At 38.5% G+C, this 26,530-nt stretch overlaps 1 protein-coding gene across 1 annotated transcript in view; it reads left to right on the top strand.

Moving 5' to 3' along the window:
* The window catches only part of SCLT1 (sodium channel and clathrin linker 1), a 555,483-nt gene that overhangs the window by 221,476 nt on the left and 307,477 nt on the right, over positions 1-26,530 (top strand). Inside the window, 4 exon segments of the mRNA XM_053703662.1 lie at positions 11,146-11,211; positions 15,788-15,792; positions 23,408-23,498; positions 24,012-24,103. Coding sequence (XP_053559637.1) covers positions 11,146-11,211; positions 15,788-15,792; positions 23,408-23,498; positions 24,012-24,103 — 254 coding nt within the window.

The following is a 26,530-nucleotide window of genomic DNA, read 5'->3' as shown; positions in this document are numbered from 1 at the left end:
TCCATCACACGCGTCCAAGTACTCCACAGCGTGGCTGGCAAGAAAGGGTATAAAAGAAGAAAATCTAATGACATAGGCCTCCTTGTTCACCTGATCTGAACCCCATTGAGAACCTGTGGTCCATCATCAAATGTGAGATTTACAAGGAGGGAAAACAGTACACCTCTCTGAACAGTGTCTGGGAGGCTTGGTTGCTGCTGCACGCAATGTTGATGGTGAACAGATTAAAACACTGACAGAATCCACGGATGGCAGGCTTTGAGTGTCCTTGCAAAGAAAGGTGGCTATATTGGTCACTGATTTGTTTTTGTTTTGTTTTTTAATGTCAGAAATGTATATTTGTGAATGTTGAGAGGTTATATTGGTTTCACATGGTAAAAAATAAATAATTGAAATGGGTATATATTTGTTTTTTGTTAAGTTGCCTAATAATTATGCACAGTAATAGTCACCTGCACACACAGATATCCCCCTAAAATAGCTATAACTAAAAACAAACTAAAAACTACTTCCAAACTATTCAGCTTTGATATTAATGAGTTTTTTGGGTTCATTGAGAATATGGTTGTTGTTCAATAATAAATGAATCCTCAGAAATACAACTTGCCTAATAATTCTGCACTCCCTGTATATATATATATATATATATATATATATATGTGTGTGTATAACAAAGATTGAAATATAGGGAGAGGGTAATTATGTGTACATTGATGGATAAAACTATATTTTTATCACTGATATGTAACCAAAATGCCTATTGAGTGTGCTTTAAAACACTTTAAATAGTAGTGCAGACCCTAATTATAATATATCAACTATTAGAAAAGAAGAATATATATAGTATATTCACACAGTTAGGGGATTTAGCACTCTTAACGTTAGCTCAGTAAGTCACCAGGAGGAGAGTTGCACCCACCATACACTGTTTAAGAAACAGCAGGCAAAACATTGCTATAATGCAGAGACATTTATTCACGTCACAATGATATATATAGGATTACTAAGTGATGCATCACTACATACTAAAAGCATGACTATACAACAATTTCTAAGCAACCAATGTAAGGTTGGGCATTTAGACCCTAACATAGAAATACTTTGAAAATGTGATAGCCTCATATAAACATGACCTAAAATGATTAGCGTTTATACTTAGCAAAAAGTAGCCATTAAATCAACCAATTTGAAACTTATGTGGCAAACTGATGAAAGTTCAACAATGTAGCAGACAGCCTCACCACAGATTAACTATAATGGAGGCTTACGAGGTAAAAAAGTCCTCTTAAATTATACTACAAATGTTACTTATAGGCCTCAAAGAGAGAAATATAGAGCTGATAGTTCAAACTGCTGAAAGTTTGACAATGTAGCAGACAGCCTCACCACAGATTAACTGTAATAGAGGTTTACAACGTAAAAGCGTCCTCTTAAATTATACTACAAATATTACTTTTAGGCCTCAAAGAGAGAATTCAGAGCTGATAGTTCATCATCTAATGCAAATCAAAGTAGTGTTTGTTCAGCATCAACAAAAAATATCCTGACGTTTTGACGTGTACTGTTCAGCAGCACAGTTTCCATCATGCTATCAAGAGCTCCATGCGAGGAAATGACATTTAGGGTAAATTGTACCTTGTAAAGATCTGTTCCGGATTATGCCGTATCTTCTAGCGTGTTACCTTAAAACTTAGATGAAACCGCTGTGGTCTTTGAATGCTCTTTCCCATGAGCCTGTTTACCTGTGTCCACCGGGTTGGAGTGTCCTCAAACTCTTTGCTTGTAAACTTCACAAGGACGGAACATCAGGTTGCTGAAACAGGTGTACTCTGTCTTTTGCACAGTCGACGTACGTTTCACCCCACAATGCTTTGCAATTATCCGGGGCCTCGTCAGGACTGATTCCTACAGGTACTATCACCTTACTTATTGGATCACAATACAAGGCGTGGCTTAGATTTAACTAAAACCTCTACTTATTACTGAGGTGATTGTACCTTTCAAAGTACATTGATTACAGCTAAAAACAAAAATATGTAACCAAACTTAGCACTGAACACCGCTTCTCTGTGGCAACGGCCTTCACCCAAAATAAATCAGACATACCTTTTTTCTATTATTATTTTACGAATATACTATTTTTTCATTTAACATTAGTTTTTAAACATTTTGCAACAATTTTTTGAAAGCCATAAAGACCTAATTTATACTTTAAACAGGCAATTTTTTCTATATTTTTACTTATGCAGTATCATTAGCTAAAAAAGGGGGCATACTCTATTTCTTCATTTAGCCCTTTTGGAGACAATGTTTGGAGAACATAGATCCGTCTAGACTCCTTTCTGAGGAGACATTTATCCTCATCACCTCCTCTACCACTCTGGATTCCTCTATCAATCGCAACTTAAGGATGCTGGATTTTTTCCATGGTATAGAAGCAAAGTGTCTTGCTACACTAGCATCCCTGCCATAAATTATATCATCTCTATGCTCCTGAATCCTTTCTTTAAAAATTCTCTTTGTTTTCCTATATAGAAATATGGACAGGAACAATGTAGTAAATATACTACTCCTACAGAGGTTGCAGTTGTGCAAAAATTCTAATTGAATGATTTACTATTATTAGTTGCAAACATTTTGCTCTTCTGCATATAGGGGCAATACATGGGTAGCTTCCCTTTACTTCTTGCCTGAGTCCTAACCAATTCAAAGATGGAGACCTTACAAATTGGCTTTGCACCAGTTTATCTTTCAAACTAGGTGATTTTTTTGCGGTCAATAATGGGTATTCACCTACCTTTTCTGTTATTTTTTTCATCTAGGGTAAGGATGTGCCAGTGCTTAGACAGTATATATCTGATCTTTGTCCATTGGCAATTGTACATGGTTATAAATCTAGTTAAATTTTGGGTTGATTTGATTCCTGACTGGTAGAGGAGTGTGTCTCTATCTTTCTTTCTAACTTTATTCAGAGAAGATTGAATTATTCTTTTAGAGTATCCTAGATTAATAAACCTTTCTTGCATTAGTTCTGCATGGTATTCAAATTTAGTTTTTGAGGAAACAATATCTTTTGAGATGTAGAAACTGACTATAGGGGACACTTTTTTGAGATGTTGAGGATGGCAGCTTGATACCTCCAGAATACTATTTGTGGCTGTACTCTTTCTAAAATTTTCAGTGACTATAGATGTGCCTTCCTTTCTAATCAAGATGCCCAAAAAAGCTAATTATTTGGCATCATATACCATTGTCAGTAAAATGTTGCGGTTGTTCATGTTTAAATTTGTGACAAAGTCTCTAGAACTGCAATTGGGGCCTTTCCATAAAATCAGAATATCATCCACATATCTCAACCAAACTGAGATATGCGTTTCAAAGATATTGCTATATTGTTTATATACATCAAAATATTCCCAAGCCCCCAAATGGAGACATGCATATGTGGGGGTGCATACTGCGCCCATGGCCGTACCACAACTTTGTCTGTACCAAACTTTATCAAATTGAAAGACATTGTTCTCTAGAACAAACCGCAATAATTCTAAAACGAAAGAAGTATGTCTGCTGAAGGACTGGCCCCTTTATTCTCTGAATAAAGTTGGAAAGAAAGATAGACACACTCCTCTACTAGTCAAGAATCCAATCAACCCAAAATTTAACTAGATTTATAACCACGTACAATTGCCAATGGACAAAGATCAGAGAAATACTGTCTAAGCACTGGCACATCCTTACCCGAGATAAAAAAAAATAACAGAAAAGGTAGGTGAATACCCATTATTGACCGCAAAAAATCACCTAGTTTGAAAGATAAACTGGTGCAAAGCCAATTTGTAAGGGTCTCCATCTTTGAATTGGTTAGGGACTCAGGCAAGAAGTAAAGGGAAGCTACCCTTGTGGCCACTGCGTTATTGCCCCTATATGCAGAAGAGCAAAATGTTTGCAACCAATAATAGTAAATCATTCAATATTAGAATTTTTGCCAACTGCAACTCTGTAGGAGTAGTATATTTACTACATTGTTCCTGTCCATATTTCTATATAGGAAAAACAAAGAGAATTTTTAAAGAAAGGATTCAGGAGCATAGAGATTATATAATTTATGGCAGGGATAATAGTGTGGCAAGACACTTTGCTTTATACCATGGAAAAAATCCAGCATCCTTAAAGTTTATTGGGAAAAAACTGCATAAGTAAAAATTTAGAAAAAAATGCCTGTTTAAAGTAAAACGGCCAGATTACGAGTTTTGCGTTATGAGGGATGCGGTGCTAACTTGCACATTATTGTCACCGCTCACTTACCTACAGCGCTGGTGTTACAGGTTTTTAGAAACCCGGCATTAAAAGGCAAGAAGTGAGCGTAGAGCAAAATTGTGCTCCAAACCGCACTCCAATACCAGCGCTGCTTAAGTCAGCAGTGAGCTGGTTGTACATGCTCGTGCACAATTTCCCCATAGACATCAATGGGGAGAGCTGGCTGAGAAAAAGTCTAACACTTGCAAAAAAGCAGCATAAAGCTCCGTAACGCAGCCCTATTGATTCCTATGGGGAAACTAAATTTATGTTTACACCTAACACCCTAACATGAACCGCAGAGTCTAAACACCCCTAATCTTACACTTATTAGCCCTTAATCTGCCGCCCCCAACATTGCCGACACCTACATTATACTTATTAACCCCTAATCTGCTGCCCCCAACATTGCCGACACCTACATTATATTAATTAACCCCTAATCTCCCGCCCCAAATGTTGCCGCAATCTACCTACACTTATTAACCCCTAATCTGCCGCTCCGGACATCGCCGCCACTATAATAAACATATTAACCCCTAAACCGCCGCACTCCCGCCTCACAAACACTAGTTAAATAGTATTAACCCCTAATCTGCCGTGCCTATCATCTCCGTCATCTACCTACATTTATTAACCCCTAATCTGCCGCCCCCAACGTCGCCGCCTCTATACTAAATTTATTAACTTCTAAATCTAAGTCTATACCCTAACACTCCCTAACTTAAATTATAATTAAAATAAATCTAAATAAGCTCAATCCTATTGGCTGATCCAATCAGCCAATAGTATTGAGCTTGCATTCTATTGGCTGATTGGAACAGCCAATAGAATGCTTTTTTAGTTAGCGTTTTTATTTGGGGGGTTGGTTGTGTGGGGTGGTTGTTTGCACTTTTTTTATTTTTCAGGTAAAAGAGCTGATTTCTTTGGGGCAATGCCCCAGAAAAGGCCCTTTTAAGGGCTATTGGTAGTTTAGTTTAGGCTAGGGTTTTTTTTTTTATTTTGGGGGGGCTTTTTTTTATTTTGATAGGGCTATTAGATTAGGTGTAATTAGATTAAATATCTTGTAATTTTGTTTATTTTCTGTAATTCTAGTGTTTGTTTGTTTTTAATTTAGCTAATTGTATTTAATTTATTTAATTGTACTTAATTTAGGTAATTTATTTAATTGTAGTGTTAGTGTAACTTAGGTTAGGGTTTTATTTTACAGGTAAATTTGTATTTATTTTAGCTAGGTAGTTATTAAATAGCTAATAACTATTTAGTAACTATTCTACCTAGTTAAAATAAATAAAAACTTGCCTGTAAAATAAAAATAAACTATTAGTTATATTGTAGTAAACTTAGGGTTTATTTTATAGGTAAGTATTTAGTTTTAAATAGGAATTATTTAGTTATTAATTGTAGGTTTTATTTAGATTTATTTTAATTATATTTAAGTTAGGGGGTGTTAGGGTTAGACTTAGATTTAGGGGTTAATAAATTTAGTATAGTGGCTGCGACGTTGGGGGCGGCAGATTAGAGGTTAATAAATGTAGGTAGGTGTCGGTGATGTTAGGGACAGCAGATTAGGGGTTAATAATATTTAACTAATGTTTGTGAGGCAGTTTAGGGGTTAATATGTTTATTATAGTGGTGGCAATGTCCGGAGCGGCAGATTAGGGGTAAATAATTTTACTTTAGTGTTTGCGATGCGGGAGGGCCTCGGTTTAGGGGTTAATAGGTAGTTTATGGGTGTTAGTGTACTTTTTAGCACTTTAGTTATGAGTTTTATGCTACAGTTTTGTAGTGTAAAACTCCTAACTACTGACTTTAAAATGCGGTATGAATCTTGACGGGATAGGCTGTACCGCTCACTTTTTGGCCTCCCAGGACAAGCTTGTAATACCGGCGGTATGGAAGTCCCTTGATCAGCTTCCAATGTTTAATTTTGGGAAACTATTGCCAAAGTGTATGGGGCTATTTCTACTCTAAAATTACGTACCTCTGTTTCTTTTGAGAGTTTTAATCCATCCAAAGGTTTTTTATTTAAGCAGGTGTTCTTTTTAGATCAATTGTATCTATTACTGATATGGCTGCTGCTGTTTCTTTCTTTCTTTTGGTTTAATAATATTTTTGGGGCGGTTTACTGACAATTTTGCTAGTAAAGATTTTAAACCTTTCTGGCAAATGTACTTATGCTTTCATTAAGTGTAATGTTAAAGCATGTCAGTACTTTGGCAGTGCTTTCTAGGGCTTTTTTGGTTGTCTTGGTCTGCGGATAGGGTTTCTAAATCCAGACTTTTACTTTTTTCTTTTTAGGAATATATGTTATTTGGTTTTGTTTTGGATTCTTTTATTTCTTAAGTGATGGAAGGTAAAACTCAGGACTAGAAGTCCGGGGTCAGATCTTAATCTCCTAATCCTCATTTTCTTCCTTTCCTCAGAACAGGGCAGAAATCAGATCCATTCTCTCAGAAGCTGGTTCCTCTGGTTCTGTCTGGAACATGTCTGAGCAGTCCAACTAATCTGCTCCATTATCTCAGTTTGCATGAAGGTGCGGGCCTTTCTCCAGAGACTATGGTTGGGGGAAGGTTATGCTGCTTCCTGGAAGTTTGGTTTCAGTCTGTTCTGGATTCCTGCCTGGGTTTTTAAAATAGTCTCCCAGGGTTAATGAATAGTTCTCAGAATGAGGCCTTCCTGGGAAGGTTTTTTATGTCCTATGCTTTGTGAATTCCTTTGAAGGCTCAAGTCTTTTCTAGTCCGTTTTGGATCTAGTATTTATGGTAGTTCTTGTTCCTGTCCCTTTGTTGGTACAGGGAATGGGGTTTTATTCTAACCTCTTCTTTCAGAGCAGTTCTTGATCTAAAGGCTCTGAACTAATCTTTCAGATTTATTTTCTTATTAGTGAATATTTGGATTTTTTACTGGCTTTTTATTTTCAAGGTCGTTTTATGTCCTTAATAATTTTATGGCCTGTTTATCTTCATGCTCCTTTTCTCTAGGAACATCATTAGTCTTGGGTACAATTTTGTTTGCAATCAGAATCGGGGAATAGCAGTGTTTCCTTTGCTGGACGATTTTTTGGTTTAAACTGTTGTTGTTTCTTCAGTAGCACTCTGTTCTATATTTTTTATTATTACTATTATTATTAGTATTTTTTTATTTTTCTATTCATTTTTAAAATTATCTTCTGTTCCATATGTTGTCATAAAATTCGATTTTTGTAAATACTGTTTTTTTGTTTTTATTTTAATTTTCTAAAGCACATAAAGACTAATCCTTCCTGGTATACATATATCACACTCATAAGAAAAATAAAATAATATTCACAGACACAATATATAAAAATTCTAAATTAAATACTAATACAGTGATATAGGTCTAGTTAACTCCATTACTAGTTTCATACTTGTTTCATAGTTCTTGAACACACTTCAAATAAGCTTTATTTATATACATTAATGCTCTTTGATGCTTTAATTGCATTATCGCCTGATAACTTTATGCATTAAAGGGACAGTCTACACTAAAATTGTTATTGTTTAAAAAGATAGATAACACCTTTACTACCCATTCCCCAGCTTTGCACAACCAAAATTGTTAAATTAATATACTTTATAACATTTAAACCTTTAAATGTCTGCCTGTTTCTAAGCCACTACAGGCAGCCTCTTATCACATGCTTTTTTATTTGCTTTTCACAACAGGAGGCTGCAAATTCATGTGGGCCATATAGATAACATTGTGTTCACGCCCGATGAGTTATTTAAGAGTTAGCACAATACAGTACTAAAAGCAAGTCAATCCTATACTATAAAAGGCCAAGTGTGTTTGTCCGAAGCTGTCATGAGCAGTAGAGACAGCACGAGGACAAACACACCTGGCCTTACCTGACATGATGTTTCTGTTTGCGGCAGTGGGACGAGAGTGGGCGTGGCCGGACAGGAGAGTGGGCGGTGGCCGGACATGAGAGTGGGCGTGGTCAGGCATGGTAGTGTGTGTGACTGGGCGTGGTCGGGCGGGGCGTGGTTGGGCGCAGTCCGGTGCAAGAGAGAGGGGAGAGAAATAGAAAGAGAGGGGAGGGACACAAAGAGATAGGAAAGAGCAGAGGAGAGGGGGAGAGAGAGAGAGAAAAAGAGAGGAGAAAGAGCAAATAGAGGGAAGAGAGAGCAAAAGAGAGGGGGAGAGAGAGAAAAAAGAGAGGGGGAGAGAGAAAATAAGAGGGGGAAAAGAGCGAGCAAAAGAAAGAGAGCAAAAGAGAGGGGGGAGAGAGAGCAAAAGAAGAGAGGGGGAGAAAGAGGGGGAGAGAGAGAGAGCAAAAGAGAGGGTGGAAAGAGAGCAAAAGAGAGGCTGGAAAGAGAGCAAAAGAGAGGGTGGAGAGAGAGCAAAAGAGAGGGTGGAGAGAGAGAGCAAAAGAGAGGGTGGAGAGAGAGAGCAAAAGAGAGGGTGGAGAGAGAGAGAGAGCAAAAGAGAGGGATAGAGAGAGAGCAAAAGAGAGGGTGGAGAGAGAGAGAGCAAAAGAGAGGGTGGAGAGAGAGAGAGCAAAAGAGAGGGTGGAGAAAGAGAGCAAAAGAGAGGGGTGGAGAGAGAGCAAAAGAGAGGGTGGAGAGAGAGAGCAAAAGAGAGGGTGGAGAGAGAGAGCAAAAGAGAGGGTGGAGAGAGAGAGCAAAAGAGAGGGATGGAGAGAGAGCAAAAGAGAGGGAGGAGAGAGCAAAAGAGAGGGTGGAGAGAGAGAGCAAAAGAGAGGGGTGGAGAGAGAGAGCAAAAGAGAGGGTGGAGAGAGAGAGCAAAAGAGAGGGTGGAGAGAGAGAGCAAAAGAGAGGGTGGAGAGAGAGAGCAAAAGAGAGGGTGGAGAGAGAGAGCAAAAGAGAGGGTGGAGAGTGAGAGCAAAAGAGAGGGTGGAGAGAGAGAGCAAAAGAGAGGTTGGAGAGAGAGAGAGAGAGAGAGAGAGAGAGAGCAAAAGAGAGGGATGGAGAGCAAAAGAGAGGGAGGAGAGAGAGCAAAAGGGAGGGAAGAGAGAGAAAAAAGAGAGGGGGGGAGAGAGAACAAAAGAGAGGGGGAGAGAGACCAATAGAGAGGGGGAGAGAGAGAGCAAAAGAGAGGGACGGAGAGAGAGAGCAAAAGAGAGGGGAGAGAGACAGAGCAAAAGAGAGGGGGAGAGAGAGAGCAAAAGAGAGGGATGAAGAGAGAGCGAAAGAGAGGGATGAGAGAGAGAGCGCAAAAAAAGGGGAGAGAGACAGAGCAAATGAGAGGGGGAGAGAGCGCAAAAGAGAAGGGGAGAGAGCGCAAAAGAGAAGGGGAGAGAGCGCAAAAGAGAGGGGGAGAGAGTGCAAAAGAGATCGGGAGAGAGCACAAAAGAAAGGGAGAGAGAGCGCAAAAGAAAGGGGGAGAGAGAGAGCGCAAAAGAGAGGGGTGGGAGAGAGAGCGCAAAAGAGTGGGGGGAGGTGGGGGGAGAGAGAGAGCCAAAGAGAGGTGGAGCGAGAAAGAGCACAAAAGAGAGGGGGAGACAGCAAAAGAGAGGGGGAGAGAGCGAGCAAAAGAGAGGTGGAGTGTGAGAGATCGCAAAAGAGAGGGGGAGAGAGCACAAAAGAGAGTGGGAGAGAGAGAGAGCAAGGGGTGGGACCGCTGTACTGCAAAAAATGGCACGTGTAAACGGGCTTTAGGACTAGTAGATAATAAATAAATAAGTCGTGATCAGGGGACTGTCAGATGTTTAGAGGTAAAAAGTATATTAATATAACTGTGTTGGTTATGCAAAACTGGGGAATGGGTAATAAAGGGATTATCTATCTTTTTTAAAACAATAAAAAAATGATATCGTAGACTGTCCCTTTAATGTTTCTGTAATATAGTACACACCAATACTAAATCACATATATTGCCTAGTAGCCTACACATTCGTTATTATACCTCTGCTGCTATTTTAAGATCAAGTTTTGGTTAATACAAATTAAGTACTTGGTTTGTAAATTCGAAGGACAACATAAAACCTGTAGAGCTGAATTGTGGCGTCTGCTGTAAGTGAATCTGCTACTGGCCATATTAAATACTTATTTTCAGTAGGATGGCAACAGGAATGAGGGGATCCATTTTTTTTTATTTTTTTTTTGTGTGAAAGACTGTCTCCTTAGTATACTAGAAGAATGATGTCTCCATATTCTTGCTTTTTCTTCCTCATTTGCTTGTCTGTGTGAACCAGCATGGCAGTTTAATAGTTTTGGGACCATAAAAAGATGTTTTCCTTAATGCTTTGTGATAATGAGAAATAGTAGACCAATCTTAGCTCATTATATAAATACCATGGCAACAAGTTTATTTTGATATAGGACTCACTGTTACATAGGTTCAAAGAGAAGTCGAACATAGTTTGGTTTGCTACAGATACTTCAGCATTCTATTATAGATGTTTCAATAGATATGTGAGACATTGCTTTTATGTAAAGAAATTGTTGTTAATAAAGCGTATTGGCTCTCATGCTTTTGAGTTAACATCTATTAAAACAAAAAATGTTAAGTATTTACCAAGTCTAGGATAAAGTTAATGTGTGTATGCAGCTGACACTTTGAGGGACACATCCTATATATGAATTGGTAGAAATGAAAATGCTTAAATTATTTTTAAACAATAATAAAAACAGCTCTTTGCACATTTCAAGAAAACAAAACAAAAATAGTACCTTTCAAGAGCTTTAATTGTACAGGATCTTGTAAATAACAATCTAGCTAGAATGTTGCACCCAAAAAACCCCCATAGGTTATAAAAAATTCATGAGATGCATGGCCAATGACTAAATAATATGACAATAATATTATTCTATATTACAAATTATGTGTATAATTGTTTGTTTTTTTGGGGTTTTTTTTAAGACAAATCATCAGTTTCTACAAACCATTAATGACCAACGACTGGAAATTGAAAAGCTTGGAAAATCAGCTTAGGTAAGTGATGATTTTCTAGGAGGTGGCTCTTGAGATTACAATTGGTATAGCAATGTAGTATTGTTTAGGGATGCAACAGATCAGGCTTTGACAGGGGCATGGGATGTTTGAGTTTGAGAGTTCAGTCCTCTTCTAGGTTTTACTGCATTTTAGAATGGAACAGGATAATAATTTGAGTTTGATGTTCCTATAAGTAGCTAGCCTTGCAGATTATGTATACATTTCTTTCCAATGGCATGGAGAGTCCACAAATCCATTCAATTACTAGTGGGAATTCAACTCCTGGCCACCAGGGGGAAGCAAAGAACACCCCAGCAGAACTGTTAAGTAGCACCCCCACTTCTTATAACTCCCAGTCATTCTTTGCTTTGTAACATCGTAGGGGTGTGTGAATATGGTGTCTGAAGAAAATAAACTTTTAATAATTTAATGGGTACTTTTCCCTGCAAGCAAGGATTGGGGCAATGCTGTGTCCATGTCAATCTCTTTAGTAAGAATAATGGTGGCTTTTAGCAGTTGCAAGATGGCAAGGTTGTCCTTGCTTACCTTCCAGCACTTATGCTACCCCTAAATAGAAAACCAGGGTGGGTTACTCTGTTTTTCTTGTGTACTTCAGGTCCCTGTCAGCGGTCGGATGAGGCTAACAGACCTGAAGCTGCTGTGACTGTTCCACAGCAGAAGACCCTGGTGGGTAAGTCCTTTTTATTATCTTAAGGACCAGAAAATATCAAGGAAGGACTGGGAAATCAAGGACCTGGTGGGACCTGCTACCCTCTGGAAGGATTTGTATTGTGAAATACTTATATCCACTAGTATGGGATATTTTGCGGCGGGGCAGATGCCTGGTTAATCCAGGCTCTATAATGTGTGGGGACCAGATTTTATTGCTGTGATACGACATGCATAGCAGGGGTAAATTAATCTCTTATAAGGGCAATTATGGTATGTGTGGACAGCCCCACAGTACATTCCCGCTACTGAATCTACGTTGTGGGTGATTGATTTGTTTTGCAACTTCTCGCACTATCGTAAGAGCAGTAGCAGGGGTATGTTTGCCACTCAGGAGTCACTGGGCTTTGGCATGCTTAGGATAGTAGGTCGTAACTAAGAGTGGTCTATCCTCGAGTTGACTCCATTATATGGAGACTAAGGCCTAGATTTAGAGTTCGGCGGTAGCCGTGAAAACCAGCGTTAGAGGCTCCTAACGCTGGTTTTAGGCTACCGCCGGTATTTGGAGTCAGTGATTAAAGGGTCTAACGCTCACTTTTCAGCCGCGACTTTTCCATACCGCAGATCCCCTTACGTCAATTGCGTATCCTATCTTTTCAATGGGATCTTCCTAACGCCGGTATTTAGAGTCGTTTCTGAAGTGAGCGTTAGAAATCTAACGACAAAACTCCAGCCGCAGGAAAATAGCAGGAGTTAAGAGCTTTCTGGGCTAACGCCGGTTCATAAAGCTCTTAACTACTGTGCTCTAAAGTACACTAACACCCATAAACTACCTATGTACCCCTAAACCGAGGTCCCCCCACATCGCCGCCACTCGATTAAATTTTTTTAACCCCTAATCTGCCGACCGCCACCTACGTTATACTTATGTACCCCTAATCTGCTGCCCCTAACACCGCCGACCCCTGTATTATATTTATTAACCCCTAACCTGCCCCCCTCAACGTCGCCGCCAGCTACTTACAATAATTAACCCCTAATCTGCCCGACCGCAAAGCGCCGCCACCTACGTTATCCTTATGTACCCCTAATCTGCTGCCCCTAACACCGCCGACCCCTATATTATATTTATTGACCCCTAATCTGCCCCCCTCAACGTCGCCGACACCTGCCTACACTTATTAACCCCTAATCTGCCGAGAGGACCGCACCGCTACTATAATAAAGTTATTAACCCCTAACCCGCCTCACTAACCCTATCATAAATAGTATTAACCCCTAATCTGCCCTCCCTAACATCGCCGACACCTAACTTCAATTATTAACCCCTAATCTGACAACCGGAGCTCATCGCTACTATAATAAATGGATTAACCCCTAAAGCTAAGTCTAACCCTAACACTAACACCCCCCTAACTTAAATATAATTTAAATCTAACGAAATTAATTAACTCTTATTAAATAAATTATTCCTATTTAAAGCTAAATACTTACCTGTAAAATACATCCTAATATAGCTACAATATAAATTATAATTATATTATAGCTATTTTAGGATTAATATTTATTTTACAGGTAACTTTGTAATTATTTTAACCAGGTACAATAGCTATTAAATAGTTAAGAACTATTTAATAGTTACCTAGTTAAAATAATAACAAATTTACCTGTAAAATAAATCCTAACCTAAGTTATAATTAAACCTAACACTACCCTATCAATAAATTAATTAAATAAACTACCTACAATTACCTACAATTAACCTAACACTACACTATCAATAAATAAATTAAATACAATTGCTACAAATAACTACAATTACATAAACTAACTAAAGTACAAAAAATAAAAAAGAACTAAGTTACAAAAAATAAAAAAATATTTACCAACATTAGAAAAATATTACAACAATTTTAAACTAATTACACCTACTCTAAGCCCCCTAATAAAATAACAAAGACCCCCAAAATAAAAAATTCCCTACCCTATTCTAAATTAATAAATGTAAAAGCTCTTTTACCTTACCAGCCCTGAACAGGGCCCTTTGAGGGGCATGCCCCAAGAAAATCAGCTCTTTTGCCTGTAAAAAAAAACATACAATACCCCCCCCCCAACATTACAACCCACCACCCACATACCCCTAATCTAACCCAAACCCCCCTTAAATAAACCTAACACTAAGACCCTGAAGATCTTCCTACCTTGTCTTCACCATCCAGGTATCACCGATCCGTCCTGGCATCCGGTGCTGAAGAGGTCCAGAAGAGGCTCCAAAGTCTTCCTCCTATCCGGCAAGAAAAGGACATCCGGACCGGCAAACATCTTCTCCAAGCGGCATCTTCGATCTTCTTCCATCCGGTGCGGAGCGGGTCCATCTTGAAGCAGCCGACGCGGATCCATCCTCTTCTTCCGTTGTCTCCCGACGAATGACTGTTCCTTTAAGGGACGTCATCCAAGATGGCGTCCCTCGAATTCCGATTGGCTGATAGGATTCTATCAGCCAATCGGAATTAAGGTAGGAATATTCTGATTGGCTGATGGAATCAGCCAATCAGAATCAAGTTCAATCCTATTGGCTGATCCAATCAGCCAATCAGATTGAGCTTGCATTCTATTGGCTGTTCCGATCAGCCAATAGAATGCGAGCTCAATCTGATTGGCTGATTGGATCAGCCAATCGGATTGAACTTGATTCTGATTGGCTGATTCCATCAGCCAATCAGAATATTCCTACCTTAATTCCGATTGGCTGATAGAATCCTATCAGCCAATCGGAATTCGAGGGACGCCATCTTGGATGACGTCCCTTAAAGGAACCGTCATTCGTCGGGAGACAACGGAAGAAGAGGATGGATCCGCGTCGGCTGCTTCAAGATGGACCCGCTCCGCACCGGATGGAAGAAGATCGAAGATGCCGCTTGGAGAAGATGTTTGCCGGTCCGGATGTCCTCTTCTTGCCGGATAGGAGGAAGACTTTGGAGCCTCTTCTGGACCTCTTCAGCACCGGATGCCAGGACGGATCGGTGATACCTGGATGGTGAAGACAAGGTAGGAAGATCTTCAGGGGCTTAGTGTTAGGTTTATTTAAGGGGGGTTTGGGTTAGATTAGGGGTATGTGGGTGGTGGGTTGTATAATGTTGGGGGGGGGTATTGTATGTTTTTTTTTACAGGCAAAAGAGCTGATTTTCTTGGGGCATGCCCCGCAAAGGGCCCTGTTCAGGGCTGGTAAGGTAAAAGAGCTTTTACATTTATTAATTTAGATAGGGTAGGGAATTTTTTATTTTGGGGGTCTTTGTTATTTTATTAGGGGGCTTAGAGTAGGTGTAATTAGTTTAAAATTGTTGTAATATTTTTCTAATGTTGGTAAATATTTTTTATTTTTGTAACTTAGTTCTTTTTTATTTTTTGTACTTTAGTTAGTTTATGTAATTGTAGTTATTTGTAGCAATTGTATTTAATTTATTTATTGATAATGTAGTGTTAGGTTAATTGTAGGTAATTGTAGGTAGTTTATTTAATTAATTTATTGATAGGGTAGTGTTAGGTTTAATTATAACTTAGGTTAGGATTTATTTTACAGGTAAATTTGTTATTATTTTAACTAGGTAACTATTAAATAGTTCTTAACTATTTAATAGCTATTGTACCTGGTTAAAATAATTACAAAGTTACCTGTAAAATAAATATTAATCCTAAAATAACTATAATATAATTATAATTTATATTGTAGCTATATTAGGATGTATTTTACAGGTAAGTATTTAGCTTTAAATAGGAATAATTTATTTAATAAGAGTTAATTAATTTCGTTAGATTTAAATTATATTTAAGTTAGGGGGGTGTTAGTGTTAGGGGTTAGACTTAGCTTTAGGGGTAATCCATTTATTATAGTAGCGATGAGCTCCGGTCGTCAGATTAGGGGTCAATAATTGAAGTTAGGGAGGGCAGATTAGGGGTTAATACTATTTATGATAGGGTTAGTGAGGCGGGTTAGGGGTTAATAACTTTATTATAGTAGCGGTGCGGTCCGCTCGGCAGATTAGGGGTTAATAAGTGTAGGCAGGTGTCGGCGACGTTGAGGGGGGGCAGATTAGGGGTAAATAAATATAATATAGGGGTCGGCGGTGTTAGGGGCAGCAGATTAGGGGTACATAGGGATAATGTAAATTGCGGCGGTTTACGGAGCGGCAGATTAGGGGTTAATAATATAATGCAGGTGTCAGCGATAGCGGGGGCGGCAGATTAGAGTTAATAAGTGTAAGGTTAGGGGTGTTTAGACTCGGGGTACATGTTAGGGTGTTAGGTGCAGACGTAGGAAGTGTTTCCCCATAGGAAACAATGGGGCTGCGTTAGGAGCTGAACGCTGCTTTTTTGCAGGTGTTAGGTTTTTTTCAGCTCAAACAGCCCCATTGTTTCCTATGGGAGAATCGTGCACGAGCACGTTTTTGAGGCTGGCCGCGTCCGTAAGCAACTCTGGTATCGAGAGTTGCATTTGCGGTAAAAATGCTCTACGCTCCTTTTTTGGAGCCTAACGCAGCATTTTTTTGAACTCTCGATACCAGAGTTAATTTTATGGTGCGGCCAGAAAAAAGCCCGCGGAGCGTTAACAGCCCATCTACCGCCAAACTCCAAATCTAGGCCTAAGGCTGCAACAAGTGTTGGCGCACACTCTCCTCATTACGCTGGATGACTGATAAAACGCCCGCTCATTAGAATCTGTGTAATATCCATTCTACTTGTTTAATGACTAAGAAAATGTTAAAACAAATGGGTTGATATTATTTTCATGAAGTGCCGTACATCATGTTACACTGATGTCCTGTGACATTTCTTGTGGTGATCGCATTGCGCGCCAATAGAGTAAGCCTCCTTTACATTAGGAAGAGTTAGATTACCTTCTGTCAAAGTTTTATTTATGGAGTACTCTAATTTATCCTCAGTTTCCATAATGGTGTTTCCATTTCTTTTTTTTTTTTTTTCTTTTTTTTTTTTATTTAAATTTTTTATTGAGATATTCAAAAGAGACAACAAAGAATATACAGATCAAATTATAGAATACAGGGACTGAAACAAAGTGAGAGTTATACAAGCCCATTGGTCATAATATTACCCTGTGTTTACTTATACATTCACAGTTGTCTTTGCTGTAAGAGATCTAAATGACAAGAGAAAAGAGTAATTCCAAAGATGGAATAACGAGTTATGTCAATCTCTCTCGTATTGCACAAATTTTTCAATAAAGTTTAAACATGCTTATAAACCAACCATTAATACAACAGTTAAGAGTGAGGGAAACATCTCTCAGCCAGAGGAAGAAAGTGGGGAAAAGGGTAAAGAGCAAGAGGAAGAAGAGAAGAGAAAGGAGAAAAAAAAAAAAAAAAGGGGGGGGGGGGGAGGTTGGGGGGTAGAGGGAACATAATGGCAGTTCCTCGCGGAAAGCACACCATCTCAGAATCCAGATCAAATCTGTCTACTCCATAAGGCCAACATCATTTTGTGGACCTCTAGGTGATGTGTTTTTAGATAGTGATATCTCTCCAAGGAAAGGAGGTCCGCAACGGCCACTCTCCAGTCCTCTAATGTAGGGATAATCTGGGTCTTCCATAGCTTTGGTATTAGCTTCTTAGCTGCAGTGAGCATAAGTAGTAAGAGAGGGTGTTTACCCTCGCCAGACAACTTTGGAAGAGATAGGAACAGTAATGTGGTTGGGGCATGAGGAACCTGTGTTCCTAATATCTCCGACATTTCAGACATGATCTCTCGCCAGAATTCCCCAAGCCTGGGGCAAGCCCACCAGATATGGAGGAGCGTACCCTCCTCTCCACACCTCCTCCAGCAGGTGTTATTAAGTGAGGGGTATATCTTGTGTAATCGGGACGGGGTTAGATACCATCTACACAGGAGTTTTATGTGGATTTCTTGTATCACTGCCGAGACAGATGATTTTTTGGTCAGTCAGAAAGCATGGTGCCAGGACTCCTCCTCTAAGTTACAATTTAATTCTTTCTTCCATGAGTACGTGTAGGAGGGGAGGTTCGATGCGTCAGGACTGCTTAGAATTTTGTAAATTTTAGAAATCAAGTGAGTCGGGCTTTTTTGCGAAATGCAAAGCTCCTCAAAGGGTGTCAATTTTCTACCTAAGTCTCCTTTATGTTTGTGATGAGTTATAAAATGTATCAATTGATGATAATGAAGCCATGAGGAGAAAATCTCCCCATGTGGGTGTTGCCATTTCTAATGTATATGCTGTCTACGCTTCTAACCGCAATTGCTTAAGGCGTGCTTGTTACCAGGCACACAGGATTCTTGGTGCTAGATATTTACCCATCTTCTGGGTTTATTTCTGGGAAATGTTATACCATGGCAATAGCTTGTGAACGTCTTTAGATGTGCCGATCTCATAGAGGCACTTGAAAGGTGTTTGTTTCAGTATATTTTTCTGAGACTTGAGAAGGGATTTCTTGGCTTTGACTACCACCTAGTGGCAGTTTTCCAGTAGTTCCCTTCTGCATATATTTTCTTTCTCTTGGAAGTATTTTTTATCTAGTCTATCTAAGCTTGTATACTGGATATTGTCTAATTTGTCTGCGGTATATATATTAAGGGACTATTAAATTCTCATCCCTATTCTCTTTTCAGTAGATGTATATTTGGAGATGGTATAAGCCTTATATTAAGATTATCTACTGTGCTTTTTAAATGTGGTATTTAGGGAGTATTGCTTAGCATATGTTATCCCTACCCCATTTTTCAGTAGAACTTTTAGATAAAGTATTTAAGCTTAAATGGACAGTCTAGTCCAAAATAAACTTTCATTATTCAGATAGAGAATGTCATTATAAACAATTTTCCAATTTACTTTTATCATCAATTTTGCTTTGTTCTCTTGGTATTCCTAGTTGACAGCTAAACCTATGAGGTTCATATGCAAATTTCTAAACCCTTGAAGACCGTCTCTTCTCTCAGTGCATTTTGACTGCTTTTCATGAGCACATGTGTGTCATATAGATAACACTGTGCTCATGCACGTGGAGTTCCAGTAAGCCAGCTCTGATTGGCTAAAATGGATGTCTTTCAAAAGAACTGAAATAAGGGGGCAGTTTGCTGAGGCTTAGATACAAGGTAACCAGAGAGGTAAAACAATAATTATATAACTGTGTTGGTTATGCAAAACTAGGGAATGGGTAATAAAGGGATTATCTATTTTTTTAAACAAAACAAATTCTGGTGTAGACTGTCCCTTTAGTCCTAGGAGCATTGCTTTTTTTCTTTTGCATATACCTTCCTTTCTACTGTACAAGCTTTTTATGGACTTTGATTATAGGCAGTTTTTCTGCTTATCTTTTGTTGGCTATCTTATTAGATGTAAGTTTTTCAGTCTAACTGTTCTAATAACTTAGTGGTTACGAAAGCAGTTTAGTATCTAAGAGTTAATGGTTTAATTTTTCATAGCTGGAGGTCCTGAGTTCAGTCCTCTTTTTTTTGGTTCTGGCTCTTTAGAGTTTCCTATACTTTGTCTATTTTGCATACTATAGGTATGTTTCAAGGATCTATTTTAGATCCTGACGTCATGCAGAATCTCAACTTCCTTCTTTCTGAAGCATATTCTACAATTGTTAAAAGCATTAGATTTTTGTTTTTGGGGGAGGTTAGGGATATTGACGTATGTTTTGCTTTTTTTCTTCTTATTGGGGAGCTGCTCATTCCTTCTTAGAGCTGCTTGACTAGCTTAGTGGTTATTCAGCAGTTTAGTAACTAAGTATTCTATTTTATTTTCCTTTTCTGGTAAGGGAATTATTTTTACAAGCAAGTTAGATAATATTCTCCAGTGGGAATAATTTTTAGGTTAATCGGTAGTTTTCTTCTCTACTGATATTCTGTACCTTTGCTGTCAGCAAGGAGTCATGTTCTTTCAACAGCCTGCCCAATTTGTTCTAGCCTGGAGGTTCCAGTTTCCTCTTCAGGCATGCCATGACATAGAACATGCTTGGAGACCTGTAGCCTCTCTTTTATAAGGCTGTCTCTTTGTTGCATAGTTTGCTTTTCTATGCTTCTCATCTACCTATTTCTAGATTTTTATTTTTCTCTTGGAGTCTACCTGGTAGCCCAGAGGTAATCTTCCACGTTTTTTTCATCAGACCTATGTTCAGTACCTTTTCAGCAATGCCTGAGATGGAGTAATATTATGATTGCAGCGGTGCTTCTCCAGGATTGGCCTCTGGCCTATTTCCTTTCTCTACACGTCTTTTTGACTAAGATATCTCTCAGAACCGACGAGAGGTTCTTTGTCCACTTGGGGGAGTTGGATTAGACTAATTTTGTCTTTCTGTCCCTAGAGCTGAGAGCGTTCTTCAATGCACTGACCGTTTAGTCTTTAGGACTTTGGTCTGTCTTTCAGAATCAATCAGATGTCTTCTCTTAGATGATTTTTTTTTTCCTCCTTCTGGGAGAATCTTCGAGTTCTGTAGCGGGGAGAGAGGTCTAGCTATTGGGGCATATTTATCAAGCTCCGAATGGAGCTTGATGCCGCGTGTTTCTGGCGAGCCTGCAGGCTCACCAGAAACAGCAGTTATGAAGCAGCGGTCACAAAGACCGCTGCTCCATAACCTGTCCGCCTGCTCTGAGCAGGCGGACAGACATCGCCGGAAATCAACCCGATCGAGTACGATCGGGTTGATTGACACCCCCCTGCTGGCAGCCTATTGGCTGCGAGTCTGCAGGGGGCGGCGTTGCACCAGCAGCTCTTGTGAGCTGCTGGTGCAATGCTGAATAGCGAGGTCTGTCGGACCTGATCCGCACTGACGGATCAGGTCCGACAGACCTTGATAAATTGGGGCCATTGTGTGATTATGCCATCTTCTTATCAGGGATGGTCATCTGGGCAATTGTGGTAGCCTAAAGGTTAGCTTAGCTGTCTAGCAAGCGGAAGGTTTGCAGTTTGAGACCAACTGTAGCTTCTTGCACCTTGAATGTGTGTTTGCGCAAACTGTTTAGGAGGCAGTTTTCCTGTGAGTGCAGATGTTTAACCCTAAGAAGTGGGTTCTTCATCCAGAGGTACAGTATCTCGGCATATATCTCAGGTGGGGAGTTCCAGAGTGGGATGGGTTGGCGTCTCTAACACCAGACTTCCACATGCAACTCTGGTAGAAGCTCTGGCGTTTGTTTTTTATCTTTGGTCTAATCTGCCTTTTCTTGTTTTGCCCTCCTTCCTTGGGGAATAGCTGGTTTCGTATAGGAGCAGGTTTTGGTGCTTCTACTCGCCCCTGCTTGGCATTGCAGAATTTGATCCGGATTTGGTAAGGAGGTCATCCTTTCTCTGTGAAATTTTCCTCTGAGGTAGGACTTTCTGCTTAAGGGTCCTTTTCTTACTTCCAATCTGGATTCTTTGAATCTGACTGCCTGGAGATTGATCTCCTATGCTTATGTAGACAAGGTTTTTTCAGATATGGTCATTGATCTATGATCAAGGATCATATGCTGGTAGTTCGTAAGATTTACCATAAGGTATGTCGTACATACTTTTTCTGGTTTGAATCTAGGGATTTTCTCTTGGAGCAAGTGAAGGTACCTCGCATTCTGTCTGTTCTGCAGGAGGGCCTGGAGAAGGACTTATCTGTCCGTATTCTAAGAGGCAAGATCTCGCTCCTCGATAATTTTGTTTGAGCATCTGGTTGACTTCCAGATATTCAATCTTTTGTTCAGGCCTTAGTTCGATCGCGCCTGTGTTTTTGTCAGTTGCTCCCTTCTGGAGCCTTTTGCTTGTTTTTAGAGTTCTGCAGAGGGCTAGTTTGAGCCTATGCACTCTGTTGAATTAAGTTTCTGTCTTGGAAGTTTTAGTTTTCTGCTTGCTATTTTCCGATTATAGGGTTTAGGAGTTTTTAGGCTCTGCAATGTGATCCTTCTTGTCTTATTTTTCATGAGGATAAGGCGGTTCTTTGTACCAACATGGGATTCCTTCCAGAGGTGGTGTCGAACCACTATATCTCTCAGGAGGTGTCATTCCTTCTTTCTGTCCTAATTCCTTGTCTCTCAAGGAACGTCAGTTGCATAACCTGGATGTTGTGCATTTTCTGATACTCTATTTGCAAACAACTAGGAGTTTTTCGATCCTCTGACCCTTATTTTATTGTTTCTTGTATTCGTAGGGGCTAGAAAACCTAATCTTTTCTTCCCTTTTAGTTGAGAAGGGGTTTTGGTTAACTTATGTGTCAGCTGGACTACAGTCTCCCGAGGGGACTACGGCTCATTCACTAGGGCTGTCTCTTCTTCCGGGATCTTTATCAATGAGGCTTCTGTTGAACAGATTTGCAGGGCGACCTCTTGGTCCTTGTTGCATATTGTTTCTGAGTTTTTTCCTGATTCAGTGTTTTAGCCTCAGCTGAGGCTTCTTTTGGGTGGAAATTTCTTCAAGCGGGGGTGCCTTCTGTTTGGTTATGCATGTCTTGTTCTCCCTCCCTTCTATTATGTGTCCTCGTGCTTGTGTATTGTTTCCCACTAGTAATTGAATGGATTCATGGACTCTCCATGCCATTGGAAAGAAAACAAAATTTATACTTACCCAAAAAATTATTTTCTTTCCTGGCATGGAGACTCCGCGACCCGTCCTTAATTTAGTTTTAAGACGGCGGTTGTCTCTTCTAAACCTCACGCACCTCTATACTCTTGTGTCATCTTCTCTTTCCATATTGCTTCGGCCGAATGAATTGGAGTTATGGGAAGTGGGAGTGATACTTAAAGTGAAAGTAAGTTCTCGGACCAAACTTTAATAACATCTATTCATCTCCTAAACCTCTATGTAATCGCTACCTTTTTTTTAAGAAATACCTTATTTATTTTTTATTTAGTATTGTATGAACATACCGAAATTAATGTTGCTCCACCCACCCGCTCATTTCCGGATTTTCCGTTTTCAATTGTAAGAGCAGTCCCACCTGCAATTCGCATGCGTGTCTCATGAATGTGCTTGTTTGTTGTCATTCAATTCAATGAGACACGCATGGGTACTTTAATTTAGGGGCGTAAGGTTAGAATTCAGATGCTACTGGGGGACCTATTAGAATGTAAAAGATGATCTTTGTCATGTAAGAATATTATTTTTTTTAGAGCCAGGCTGAGTGACAGCGGTTTAGATTAGCAGATCTAAAGGTAAAATTATAGTTTTATTGTAACAAAAGAAAGAAATTCATTAATTAAACTCCACCTTAATTAATTTGTACTTTCAGTTGTGACTTAGAGGTTCAGTATAGCTTACTTTCACTTTAACAGTTCTGCTGGGGTGTTCTTTGTTTCCCCCTGGTGGCCAGGAGTTGAATTCCCACTAGTAATTGAATTCATTCGTGGACTCTCCATGCCAGGAAAGAATAGAATTTATCAGGTAAGCATAAATTTAGTTTTTTTGTTTTGTAACAATTTATCATGACCTTGCTTCATATATTAAATTTAGTTTATGGTATTGTATAAAATTAATATCCTCATAAGAAACATTTTATTTTGATTTATTCTTACCAATGAATACGAACAGGCAAGCCAAGCAGGACGTACGAGTAGCAACAGTGAAATCTGAAGAAATGACCAGACTTACAGAAAATCTTCATCAGCAATTACAGAGAAAGGTAAAATTAGATGAGTGCCTCATATGATTGTACTAACTCAGGGTGCACACTCCTCATCCTGCAATTTCTTTTGTTTACTCTGTTGTATGTATCGGTATTTTACCCTAAATCTTTTTCATTGCCTACCACTTCTTATCTATCCAGCGCTACTGAATTACGCGGCACAATACAAATAAAATATAATTATAAACACTAATAATAAACCATTGTATTGTAGAAAGGAACACTTAGGAACATAACTATAAAAAATGACTTGTGTATTATTTTTAAAAGTAATAGAGGTGCAGAGAGGAAAATAAAATAAAATCTTAAAAGGTCTGTGTGGTGCTCCTGAAAGTGTCCTTTATAGAATATTATTCAGCGCTGCAAAGGGCAAACCATCTCTGGACTATAAGGCAAGATGTTGCACCCTGAGTATTATCACACTTGCTTGATAGCCTCATATTATTCTGCTGAGTTTTGTGATATAGTGATTATGATGCTTTGTGTAAATGGAATCTATATTCTTTGCAGGAAGAAGAGGTGTTAGCTGCTCAGGGTAGGGAGGAGGCATCAGATAAACGGCTGAAACAACTTCAATCTGCACTAGCAAAATTAGAAACCAGGTATGTAACTTATTTTACTGTATTCAATTATTTTTTTATTTATACTTTTAAAAACGAAAAACATTTTTTTCTCTCCTTCTCCTTCCTCCTTTTCTTTAGTGGTTTCTTTCTATATAATAATAAAAAAAAAACCTCATTAGTAGTATTCTTATAGTCAAAATACCTCAACTATAGAGATTGATGAAGTTTCTCCATCAATCTATGACAATTTGATTTTTACTAATTTTGTTCATCTTGTAAACTGTTATTTTATTTTATCTGTATTTCCTCTCCTCCACTGGAACTTATTCTCCATGAAGTCAAGAAACCTCATTTAATTACAAACATAAGTCAGTACATTTCAATTAAACAAATGTATCTGTCTATTAGTTTTCATATAATTAGATTACTAATTGACACTAGTCACCTATTGGTCCACATACCCTATTTAAGGTTCCAGTGCAGGAGAGGTCATTGTCTCTGAAGCGCAAGTACGCATGCGCGAAACACGTCAGGCAATAGGGAGCACCTTACTGTCCATTACAGGCTCTGTTTCAATAAACTCATGGACTTACAACTCTTGGGACTCATTGCTTCGTTTTTTCCTTACTACATGAAACTGTACATAGTTTACAAGTATAAAGCATGCAGCCTTTTTAAACAAACTCAGGAATTATCAACACCCTTATGTTGGTATATTTTTTTATTTAAAGGAAAATTAAATAGTAAATACATGCTGCACATAATGATGTATTCAAAGCCTTAGAGTAATCTGTAGATGTATTTTTTACCATTATATTAGTTATTTAAATATTGATGATGTAAGTGTAAAAATTAAGTTTCTATAAATTAACTAGATTCTATAAAGTAATGGGTGCTGTCTTCTGTGGAGAAAATTAGGGAAATATATATTACACTAAGAAATAAAGTAGTGTTTGTGTAAACAAGGCCCTGTGGAAACCCACACAATCTTGTTTGTATTCATTTTATTGCCAGTTTTATATCTGCTTTCAATTGTTTGCGTTAGGACAGTAAGATAAGCTTAAAAATTAAGTTTAGACATGTGGGCATCTATTACTTTACAGAAACCAACAATTTTAATAGTTAAATTCCAGGAAAGGGGTAAAAAAAAAAAGTATTACAATTCTTTTAGCTATACTTAATTAAATATTTTATATTATAATCTCATACTGTTTAATATATCTTGCAGTTTCATCAGGGGACAGTAAAATCAAAATTAAACTTTAATGGGTTGGATAGATCGTACAGTTTTAAAAAACTTTCCAATTCACTATTTATTAGTAATTCTGTTTAGTTCTCTCTGTATCCTTAGTTAAAGATGAATCGTAAGTGAGTTCAGAAGCGTGCACGTGTCTTTAGCCATCTGGCAGCACCATTTGTAACATTGTTTCTAGCAATGCTATACATAGATACAAAAACTGCTGCCATAGACTGAACGCTCCTAAGCCTACCTAGGTTTACTCTAAACTAAGGATATCAAAAGAACAAAACAAATTAGATAATAATAATAGAATTGGAAAGCTGTTTAAAATTGCATGCTCTATCTGAATCACTAAAGTTTAATTTTGACTTTACTGTCCCTTTAAACACTGATTTGGTTCTGAATCTAAAGAAAAGTTATTTGATTGCACACATAGCAAGAATATTAATGCTTCAAAATTTCAAACAATAAGAAGTTTGGTTTCTCAATTTATCCAAGATGGTAAATTCATAGACAATGATGAAGTGCAGTAGTCTTATAGCTCAGTGCTCATTAGGATTCATGTGGTGAAGTAGACACATTGGCAAATGTATCCAGCCTATGTATCTGTTCTGCACTCATGGAAACTGAAGGGCTGATGATAAAACTATAATAGAAGATTCTAGCAATTCACTGCTGTGAGCAGGCAGGTATTTAGGTGTCCATAAGTGACTCATGATTGGTCAAATGCTCAAATAGCATCATTGCCATTCTGACATTATTACACTAAACAGAAACTGAAAGCCTATTGTGGTATAGTAACGGCAGATAAGTTGTCATCAATGACTTACATTAATAAAGTAAAACCTATTTTATGTGTGGAAGGGAAAATATGTAAGGCAGTATATGATAGATGGTATTAAAGGGACATGAAAGTCATAATTAAACTTTCATAATCCAGATAGAGCATTAAATTGTAAAAGTTTTTTTAAATGTTATCACTAATCTGAAATGTACTGTGTTCTCTATGTAGCCTTGGTTAAAAAGCATACCAAGGTAGGCTCAGGAGCAGCAATGGGGGAGGTAGCTGGTGATTTAGTGACTGCACATATATTCCTCTTGTCATTGGCTCTCCAGATGTGTTCAGCTAGATCCTGGTAGTGTATTGCTGCTCTGGACATAACTTTAACTATGCTACAGGTGTAAAACACATAGTTATATGCAATAACAAAATGATCTCACACATC

This window comes from Bombina bombina, chromosome 2 (genome assembly GCF_027579735.1).
Source record: "Bombina bombina isolate aBomBom1 chromosome 2, aBomBom1.pri, whole genome shotgun sequence".
Taxonomy (NCBI): Eukaryota; Metazoa; Chordata; class Amphibia; order Anura; family Bombinatoridae; genus Bombina; species Bombina bombina.
Note: the sequence above shows the minus strand (reverse complement) of the source record. Positions and strands in the feature narration are given on the sequence as shown.